General features: G+C 39.6%; 1 protein-coding gene across 1 annotated transcript in view; it reads right to left on the bottom strand.

Annotated features, from left to right (window-relative positions):
• Positions 1-2,248: 2,248 nt before the first annotated feature.
• The window catches only part of LOC121943069 (solute carrier organic anion transporter family member 3A1-like), a 29,558-nt gene continuing 20,802 nt past the window's right edge, over positions 2,249-11,004 (bottom strand). Inside the window, exons 3-10 of the mRNA XM_042486449.1 lie at positions 8,064-8,162; positions 7,039-7,308; positions 6,665-6,829; positions 6,303-6,501; positions 5,094-5,229; positions 4,729-4,901; positions 3,674-3,738; positions 2,249-3,386 (exon numbers count right to left, since the gene is read on the bottom strand). Coding sequence (XP_042342383.1) covers positions 3,010-3,386; positions 3,674-3,738; positions 4,729-4,901; positions 5,094-5,229; positions 6,303-6,501; positions 6,665-6,829; positions 7,039-7,308; positions 8,064-8,162 — 1,484 coding nt within the window. The 3' untranslated portion in view covers positions 2,249-3,009. The remainder of the gene's footprint in view (positions 3,387-3,673; positions 3,739-4,728; positions 4,902-5,093; positions 5,230-6,302; positions 6,502-6,664; positions 6,830-7,038; positions 7,309-8,063; positions 8,163-11,004) is intronic.

Genomic DNA, 11,004 nt, shown 5'->3' with positions numbered 1-11,004 from the left:
AACCCCATCTCCAAACATCAAAGGGATGAAATCTATTGCAGTGGTGAGTGGCTGGACAAAAGTCCATATTTTTTGATGCAAAACATATTAAATACTTACAAAGTAAGCCTGGAAAAAACAATATATCTCTATATAAACTGGATATGTCAGAAATTAGAATCCCATAGAATTCCTAAAAAATAAAATTATCATTTGAAAAAAAAAAACTGTGTTTAGACAATCACTGCAGTGTGAGTGATTATGAGTCAGCTGAGGTTTGCTAAAATTGTCAACATCACAATGCAGTATGCATTATAAAGCTTTTCCATGGTCTAAAATAGAATCTGGAGGCCATTGGAGTTAAATGTGTATTTAACCATTACCACGGCCACCAAACCATGGAGTCTGTGCAGCTTAGTGACATACTGAATACTTCTTTTTAATCATTGCATGCATTATCAGCATGCTTTTAAATTAACTAATTCTGGCTGGACACTGTGCGTCATGCTATGCTGTGTCTGCTGACAGCTAGCCCACCACAGTCATCACGTCTCAGTGCCTTGACTTGGCATTCTACTTAAATGCCTTCACACTCAGTCTGTGCGCTCATGTGAGCTTTGCTGCTGTTACTGATTCTATTGGTGAAGGCCTCCTCCCCCACAGCCTCCACTTGCTTTGGCTCTACGACATACATGTACCCTGGAGAGGCTTATTTGCAACGTTCCCTGCTTGTTATTTATCATGTTGCTATGTGTTCCATGCATTACTGCTGCAGGGGGCGTCCCCAGGAGTAGAGTTACAGCACCAAATCAAACTGTATTTCTGTCTCCATTTGCCATTGACGTGAGTGCTGCTGACAGAATTATAATGGTGATTCGGTCAAATTGGTGGTTAGAGAGATAGTCATGTAACTGAAATGTCACAGGTTCAGTTACTGAATCAGCTTGGGTGTGTACAGTCCAACCATTTATAGGTGAGCCATCAAACCCATTTCTCACCACACCTAGAAGGGCTTTTTTTTTTCCAATTTACTTTACGATGTTGCACCTAATTTCTATAAATGGCAATGAGAAAAGACTGAATATTAACAAACTGGTGAGATCTTAAAAAATAATGATCATTTCTGTGACTCTGAAATGCAAAACTAGTCGTAGGATTTCATCCAGCATTCATAGCAAAACTCCACACTATGACACAGTAAAGGGATAATTATTACCTACCTGCTAAACACTCCTCTACCTTCAACAAAATGTCTAAAATGCCCTCTGGAACAAAAATGGGCCAATTACATCGAAATCTTTTAAGAAAGACTCTGTTTCTTACTTTTAAAATCTAAAAAATATGTGCAACTAAAACTAAAGAGTTTTGTTCCAAAAATGGAAAAATATCCACCCTTAGAGGCACGGTGACCTCTATTGCTAAATGACTGGTGGCACAAAATGATTAAAAAAAAAATCAGTTTCTGTTACAAATATTGTTGTTAGCTTTGTTTATCTTTAAGATAACAAACAATATATGCAGGGTTTCCCACAAATTAATTTCTTTGTGGCAGACTGCCACAATTAAAACATGTTCCACCAGGTATTGATTTCACGTCATCTGGGAGCACTATTGGAATATAATATATACTGGTTAGCTCTGACCGGTTCGAAGGATCAGTTATACACCCCACGACTCAATTTCCTCAAACTTCTGCTGAGGAAAGAAAGAACTCATAAAAAAGTTCAGCCAATGCTGCATTCATGGACCCCCAAAATCTTGACCCTCACCACCTTCTCTTCGTAAGCTACCGCTACACATAGATTCTAATTCTGTGGGAAACACTAAAACGTACCAAAATGATTTATTTTCCATCTATATTATCTATTAATTTTCCACTGCATATTGTAAAACTGTTAGGATGAAAGAAAAATGCAGTTCTCAAGCATTTCGAGACTTGAGCAGAAAACCAAGTTTACTATGTAACCACATGTTCTCTATTGTATCGCATCTATATTCCATATGGACAGAGCTGGAGAGACAGTCTCTTACCAAGGTTACAAATTTAACCACAGGTTATACTGAATTAGAAATGAATGAGTTTTGGAATAGAGGGGTCGATATTTTGTCAATACTTATTTTATATTTAACTTAGTAATGCTCAGAGGCCGACACAACAATTTTCTTTTCTTTTTTTTTTTTTGGGGGGGGGGGGGGTGTTCCTTAGGCAATGTGAGGGTCTAAGGACAGAGGGATGTCGTATGCTGTAAAGCCCTCCGAGGCATCTGTGTTTTGTGATAATGGGCTTTATAAATAAAATTGACTTGACTTGATTTGTTGGTTTTCCTTTGTTTCTTTGTGTAATGTGTCTAAGCAGGCCAATGTAGTCAATGCACATGTGTCTCTAGTAGGATTGCCTTGTACTTATTAATGTATGTTTTTTAGAACTGGAAAAATATTAAAATATGCATCAGCTAATGATGAACAATCATATTATCGCTCATCCTTTCTATCTGGCATCTGGACCTGAGAAGTACTTCCTTCTAAAGGAAATTAAACGGTCTAATAAAGCTAATGAATAACCAAGATTTCAGATTCTGCTTCTCAAAGAGCTCTGGTCTCCCAAAAATCTAAATCTTATATGACTGCAATTTCAAGTGATAATGAAGTTGAACTAAAAAATATAATATCAGGACCGTCCTGACAGATAAGTGGTATTATGCATTAACTGCAAAGTCCCTCTATGTCATTCCTTGTTTCTGTGTTTGCGGTCAAACTCTGTTTTGTTGTTAAATTAAGAAACGTTTTTTTAAGTCAGCTTGTGATTTTGTCTGACAAAAATGGTTTATATTTAGTATAGTAAAAAGTGCAATGTGGATATAGAGCATTTTGGGAAGCATCTCTTCAATTTTTTCATTCTGTCTGATGCTTTGGGTGAGAAGAAGATTAGAGCCTTACTAAGAACATTCTTCTACACTGATACAACACCAAAGAAACATCAGATCATTTGCACATGAATAGCCTCGGCTCCAGTCCCAGTGCCGACTACCACTATAAAACTGACTCCATGTTGTCACACATCTCGTGGTCCTCCAAGTTGTATATGAACTTTGTCCTGTTGGCTGGGTTCTGAGTGATTTCCTTACCCAAATTGTCCAGAGTCACATTGGAGGCGAAGAGTTCAGTGGGCGTGAGGTAACCCTCGCTGTTCTTTATGTATTTCCTATAGTTCTTTCTCAAACACTGCCACGTGGTGGTGTACAGGACAAAGGCGGACGACTTGAGGACAATGGCGATGCTGACATACAGGTGCCTGTAGGCCACATTGTCATAGAGCATGCAGGCACCCTTCTCACCACAGACAGAGCTCCAGAACAGACAGGTGGAGTCGATGCCCATGCCAAAGATCAGAGGGGGAGGGATGAAGCCTGAAACAAGAGGGGACAGACAGCAGGTCAGAAGTTCCAAAAGCATATATTAGTTTGAGTTCAGGTTTGCTTTATATTCGCAGACACAGACAGGTTTATGTCAACCAAGGTGAAAAACTGCAGTGACATTTACATCAGAGAGCAAAGCGACTGTGTGGACATATCATAAACCAACATAGCAGTGTGAGATTTACCACTGAATGTGTACCAGCACAGATAAAGAACTGTTTTTCTGTGGCTATAAATGCTTTACTGGAAAGTATACAAAGATAATACATTATTCTTACCGATCAGTCTCAGGAGCAGGAACAAAACTCCAAGGGCATAAGATTTCAGCTCTGGACTTACAGTTCTGAAAACAAAGACAGAACTGGCATAAACGCTTGGTGTTGGTGAGCCCAATATCTAATTCTAGCAAGACGCTGGTTCATTCCGATATATTTGAATTGATTTCTGTAACTTGGGTGATAATTTCTTTCTGTCATGATAACATTGTTCACATCATAGTAGTTGCTGTGATCTGGTAACATGGCAGCAATGCAACTACTATTTCTGCAATCAGACAGACTGTAAACATGGCACACACTTCATTTGGAAGAAAAACAGAAAGAGGGCACAACTTGAAAGTTTGTAACTTTTCCTCATTGAAAACTGTGCAAACTACTGCAAGAAACTACAGTAGGTGTGTGCCATAGGTGTAGGTTTTGGGGGGGTTGCAGTCCCCCTCAATAGTTAGAACATGTGCATGTGTCACGTGCCATAAAGCAGAGGACTTTTATGACATTATGACAAAAAGGCACAAATTTGTGCATAAAAATTCACCCGATGTGGGAATTGAAGTGTTCGAAGTGCAACATTCTCTGTTGGAGGACCCCCATATCCCCATATCATATGCCCCACTTATGTCTGTGGGTCCAAAAAATCATTCACTGCCTTTCCCATTCAACTTTTTATTTGATGACATCGCAAATTTGAGACTTATCTCTCTAGTTTCAGGTTTCAAGAGAGTAGCTCATGTTGACAAATATTGATTTAACTTTCCTCTGCCGTGGAAATAATATATTGGGATTCTCAATTTAGGCTTTGTTCCCCTTTAATGTTGCAGCTGGTAAAGATGGAGCCATTTCTATTTGCTTTATACGCTGTTGGCTGTCTCGAAATGTTGTGGAAATAGATGTATGAAATAGCATAAAATGGAAGAACTTAAGTAAAGTACCTCAAAATTTACAGAGTACAATACATGCAACAAAGATGTACTCAGTTACTTTCCACCACTGCCTGAGCATACATGTCAACAGCTCTCTCTTGTGGTTGGTCTATGTACAGCAACAGATCTCCTTACCTGATAAGGATGATGACAGAGGGAGTCTGGGCCATAGCTCCGATCATGCTGCACACACAGATAACACACAGAAAGGTGAGGAAGGCCTGCTGACAGCCTGGACTGGGACACTTTCCCGGTAAAGCCACGGCGTCTTCAATGGTGTTGGATATACACGCACAGCTGGTCAGGTTCTGACACAAACACAAGAAATCAGATCAAACTGTTGTTATCCCACTGACTGAATATGGAGATCTAAAATCTGCTGCAGTCTGTGCATGTATGCACATAAGGAAGGACTTCTTGTCTCTGTCTTTTAGTTTAAGCTCTCTGGTGTCAAAGGTCATCATGATACAGCTGGTCTTGGTGATAATGTCTTCACTCACTGGTTTGGTGCAGCCAGCGAAGCAGGCTGAGAGGTAGGTGACTCCATTGGAACCACAGACGGGGCTCACTGATGCTGTGTAGCAGTTACAGTTGTTGATGCATGCTGACTCAGGTCGCTGCCAGGAATGCAATGTCCTACAGGAGGCCAAAGGTCATGTTAGGTAACAGATATTATGTATGTACGATACACACTACAAATGAACAACCACAGGGACTACTTGACAATCACAGTCAGCTTTATCTATAGACTTATTTTTTCTCACTTTTGTAGCATTTTGACCCTGCTTGGACATCATTCCAAATATTAACTAAACACTTGATTACTTAGGGACAATCTATGGGCTGAATATCACCATCACCACCAACCAACAATGCTGTTCGAACTAAGGTGCTAGGTATGACTAGTGCTGGACTGAGTAGTTTTTGCAGTTAATTTTGCCGTTTTATGTTCCAAAATACAAATGTCTCTTTTGTCAGTGTTTATAGTATATGTGTTCAGAATATGGTGATTTATGCTAGTTTCCTCATCATTGTATTCGTTTATAGTTTACACCATTGTTGGCTGTTACCTGTTATAATTTGAGCAGTAATTCACTAATGCTGTGGAGATTTTTTTGACATTGTGTCATCGATACATGATGATACTGCCCTGAAATGCTCTATTTGAGAGTGCAATTCTTAAGAAGTGGCAGAGTAATATTATCAGTGATTAGGAAAGTATACAGTGCAGATCTGAGCACATTCAGAATGTCTTGTTGACCAATCAGATTGCCTGGTCAGAACAACTTGGATAATTATCTTTTAAAGCATAAAAACTTAAGCATTGAGAGTAGGCAACACAGGCCTGCTATCTGACAAAACATTATATTAAAAACAAAGTATTTCTGAACTTTTGTAGCTAATGCATAATTATTGTGAAAGCTACATAAATAAGCAACAAAATTTCCAAACTTGACAATGTTGTCCCAAGTGACAAGAATGTTTGCAGTCTCTTACAAGACTTGATTCCTGCATTAATACACAAGGTATTAATGTACACAGAGAAGATGTAAATGGTAGCAGCTATATAACTATATCTAAGCCAAAAAGTTGAACTATTTTTAGTATTTCAGTACATTCTTAGCATTTAGCATGTTTTTAGTGTAAGTCATGCCTAACAAGAAGATGTTTAAAAAAAAAATAAAATTATCAGTAGGTTTCCTGTTTACTCGTTGCTGTAGGCTACAGTAACCCCGGCGACAGGTCCAGTGTCACAGCCCAAAAAAAGAAAAGAGACGTAGCAGGCGGTGGACACCAGGTTGACCAGCATGGCCATGCGGACAGCGCCCAGAGCTGACAGGTTCAGCTTCTTCACCAGCAGCCCCCCGAGGAAGATCCCCAGACAGGCACAAGGGATGGCTGTCATACCTAGAGCGGGAAAACATGAGGAGGTTTAATATTTCCTAAAAATGTTTACTAGCATTTTCCTAAAAAGAGGTTTCACCACAGCACATCTCAATTTTTCTGTGATATGGTACAACAATTTGATTGTAAAACACTTTGGGAACAATAATGGCTCTGATCTGTCTACCTAGCAGCTGATTGGCTGAAGAGGTGGTTAGGTTAAATTGCTGCTCCAGGTATTTTCCCAGAAAGGCAGCAAAGCCAGCAACCACAGCAATCTCCATACAGGCTGCCAGAGTGATGCAGCTGAACACCGGATTGGAGAGAAGGTGCCTGGTTACCCGCGGGATTACTGTGCCAATTGAGGAGACAATGGAGAAAAAAGGATACAACAAGGGGTAGAGAGGGTGAACAGAATAGAGAAAAGAGATAAGAAGGACAGAGAAAAATGACCATCCCTTGAGATTTTTCAAGAACCAAATTTAATGTTCTATTTTGACTTGTCTATTTCTCCTTAATTCTTTTTCTTTGGTGTCTTCTCCCCTCTGTAATCCTCCTCACCTCGCAGATGCTCACAAACTGAGAGCCCGCTGTTAATGTCAAAGCCATGAATGGCCCCGTTGGGTTTGGAGCCCTGGTACTCCAGGGTCAGCGAAGAAGGCAGCATGGCCTGCTCACTCTCCCCTCCACCGTCCATGTCCTGCTCGTCCAGCGCCTGGGGGAAGCCGAACATAAAGAGGGCTGACAGGAAGAGTAAGGCACCGCAGAGGAGGAAGCCACCCCACCAGGCCCCGATCCAGCGAGGGTCATCTGGGGTGATGTCCAGCTTACCTAGACAGGAGGCGGGAGAATTTAACACAATGGATGAATGTTGAACAATGTCAGAAGATGAAAATTGACAGGTCAATAAGAAGAAATTGGATTCTAGGAAAAGTACATTCTGGCTGTTATTTCTTTATCAGTTTCTCTAGTGTGGTATTCTTAAAGGTCCAGTGTGTAGGATTTAGGGGGGTATATTGACAGAAATGGGATATAAAAGAATAAGAATGTTTTTGTGTATAATCACCAGGAAATGAGAACAGTTGTGTGTTCACTTCCTTAGAATGAGCCATTTATTTAGTAGGGAGCAGGTCATCGTCTATGGGGCTGTTGCAGCTCCACTAAACCTCCTGAGCTTCTGGAACTTAAGTTATTAAGAAAGAAAGGTGAGCACACATTTGCAGGTGCTAGGTTAGCGTCTGTCCCCCGATGTGCCAAACAGCATCAGAGAAATACTGATTTGTACCGTGAAACTGGTTTATTTGGCATTTTTACCAGTTTTATTGACCTGGTCAATTTCTTTTGGAGAGAAAGAAACCCCTGCAGATAATTTGGCTCCGGGTAAAAACCTCCTTAACCAGGACAAGTTTCAGCTGGTTGCAATCTTCAATCCTCACCACTAGATGCCAATTATCCCTCTAAATCTTACACACTGGACCATTAATTTTCCCCGTAGAGTCAATACCAATATAACTAATGTAATAAAAATGAACAACATTCAAGGATGCATCTAAAGAAATACAAATAAAAAGCAACAGTCAACTCACTGGTGTCGATGAAGACAGCATCAACGTAGACTTTGGTACAGACAGAACCTAAGATGAAGCCGCAGGCCGGGCCGAACACTAATGTTGAAAATAAAATACCTGCAAGACACAGAGAGAAATGATGGCTTAATTAGTCAGTCAGTTCAAATGGAATGAAAACATAATATATTTATTTATTCTAAATGAGTTTGTTTTAGCTTGGCTTGTTTGTGCAGTGCTAAGAATACTTAAGAGATCAAAATCTTCCCACTATCCATCACCACAAAACTGGAAGCCAGGAAAAAAAGCTAAAAAAGAAATTAATACAGTAAGTGCATTTCAGCTTTTCTTCCAGCAGAGGGCAGCACTGTATCAAGACTGCAAAGTGTTCCTCAACGAGGCCCTTTTAGTAAATATGTGGTAACATGGAGTGTCCTACCACACTTCTGCTGATGTTTCCACCGCCTGAGTGACATCTCTTCTATTCATGTAAAGATTAAGTGTTGAGTTCATGCCAAGGGACTTAAAATATCTTCAGATGTCTCCCGCTGACAGATTTATTCAGTGTCACTGTAATATGCAGCTCATAGGTTGAAAAGCGTAATTGATCTAAGACTAGATTAACCAGCAGGATCATAAATAATCAAACAGGAAATGGTTTCTCAGTGTAAGAGCAGTGGGGAGCCACTGAGGCACAAGCTCGACTTGGTTTTCTCTTGAAAGCAATGCTGCCCTGCTTTGGCCCAGAGGATGAGAGGTTTCCAGTAAGCATCAGCAGACTGTGTGTGTGTGTGTGTGTGTGTGTGTGTGTGTGTGTGTGTGTGTGTGTCAGTAAAACACAGTTATCCATGCTGGTGGTAAGTGGAACAATACAGAAGAGCTCCAGTAGCCTGACTGCTAATAAAAGAGCCCAGAGCAGAAGTAGCTGCTCCCCACTGACAGAAAGGGAGGGCCAGTCAATTTTTCTGTGAGGGATATAATGATTAGCACTGTGGTTATCACCACAGATAAATCTGACAGCGGAATGGCGGCTTCATTTTTCATGGCGCTATCAATGCATTTCTAAAGATAAAAATTCCATCATATAAGTCAGAGAAAAATTGACTCAAGCAGCCTTTTTGTTTTCTGGACGCCATTTGAAAACTTATTTTTAGCACAAAAACATATTCAAGTGTTTTGAGGCAATTTTTGTTTCCTTATAACAGCTACACACTAGAAAGTTGACAGTAAATATGGCAAGTGCCTTGAATACCCAGGCCAGCAGGGAGCCACATCCATAATGCTTTTGACAGATTTGGGGTCTTACAGGGACGCAGACACTCAAATGTCTTTTATTACTGGCTAGAGTCAGAAGCCTCAATCCTTACCACATAACACGTAAGTTTATATTAATTTAGTAAAGATTTCATGATATTGTCAACTGAGAAAGTGAATATTACTAGTGCAAAACCAGATAACACATTATCAGTTCAAGGATTTGTAGTATTAATGTACAATACAGGATTATGCAAGGAAATGCACTACACACAGAAAATGTATGAATAGAAATTAAAAATACTTAAATCTGAAATGAAAATGAACAATAAAAAAATGATATAGGACCAACTATAGAAGTAGCACTTAAGAAAACAATAATTAGAATTACCACCTCACAGTTGTATGCTTTTGCAAACTTGTCAAGTTTCAGATTATATCCATGTCCGTCGATACTCCTGTGGTGTTGTGTTTTCAAGTGTTGCTGTAGAATATTATGATGCCAAAGTGAAGTTGACCTTTGACCTTTTTGGATACAAACTGCCATCACTTTTTATTTTATTAAATATTTGAGGGAAATGTCATAACTAGCATATGACTTCTTGAGTCCAATGACATTTAACTTTAACCTCTGACCACCAAATCAATTAGTCTATCGAGTACAAGTGGATGTTAGTGCTAAATTTGAAGAAATTCCCTCAAGGCCTTCAGAACATATAGTGTTCACGGAAATAAGACAGACATTAGGTCACAGTGATCTTGAACTTTGACCTTTGAACACCAAATCTAATCTGTTTATCACTGGATCCAAGTGGACATTTGTGCAAAATTTGAAGAAAGTCCCTAAAGGTCTTCTCAAGATATTGTGTTCATGAGAATGAGACGGATGTCAGCTCACAGCGACCTTGAACACTGACCAACAAAATCCAGTTCATTTCGAGTCTACATGGATGTTAAATTTGAAGAAATTTCCTCGAGGCCTTTTCTAGATATTTTGTTCATTAGAATGGGACAGACATTAGGTCACAGTGATCTTGAACACTGACCTTTGACCCCCAAAATCTAATCAGTTCATCTTTGAGTCCAGGTGGATCTTTGTGCCAAATTTGAGGAAATTCCTTAAAGGTCTTCTTAACATATCATGTTCACGAGAATGAGATGGACACCAGATCACAGTGACCTTGAACTTTAACTTTGACCATCAAAATGTAATCAGTTCATCTTTGAGTCCAGGTGGACGTTTGTGTCATATTTAAGGAAATTCCCTCAACATATATATAATTTGCACTGAAAACAAAGTAAAGGTATGTGGTTAAAAACCAAGGTATTACATATTTGACATCATGATGGGGCTAGAAGAACAGTTTAAGAAAGAAATTCATCCTCTACACAGTACAATCTGTGCAGAGCTCTTTGACACTTCATCCACTAGCTGTTAAGATATTGCAGTCTGCAACAAAGAGGTGAACCAGCTGACCGTTTTTCTCCAGAGCCAAGCTGCCAGTTAGTGTGGCTAAAAATGTACAGTATGTCCAACTTGTAATGGAGTAGCCTATGAGCCTGATATGACCAATATCGTTATTGCAACATACAGCAAGAGTAAGGTGAATGTGAATGAAACGTTTATGGTTACTAGCAGTAGCAGTATGGACGATGATACAGATCAGTCTAAAACGCCAATTCTTATAATTACTAATCGGATCAAAAT

Source organism: Plectropomus leopardus, chromosome 1, assembly GCF_008729295.1.
Source record: "Plectropomus leopardus isolate mb chromosome 1, YSFRI_Pleo_2.0, whole genome shotgun sequence".
Taxonomy (NCBI): domain Eukaryota; kingdom Metazoa; phylum Chordata; class Actinopteri; order Perciformes; family Serranidae; genus Plectropomus; species Plectropomus leopardus.
The sequence above is the reverse complement of the archived record's forward strand: the minus strand, read 5'-3'. Positions and strand labels throughout refer to the sequence as shown.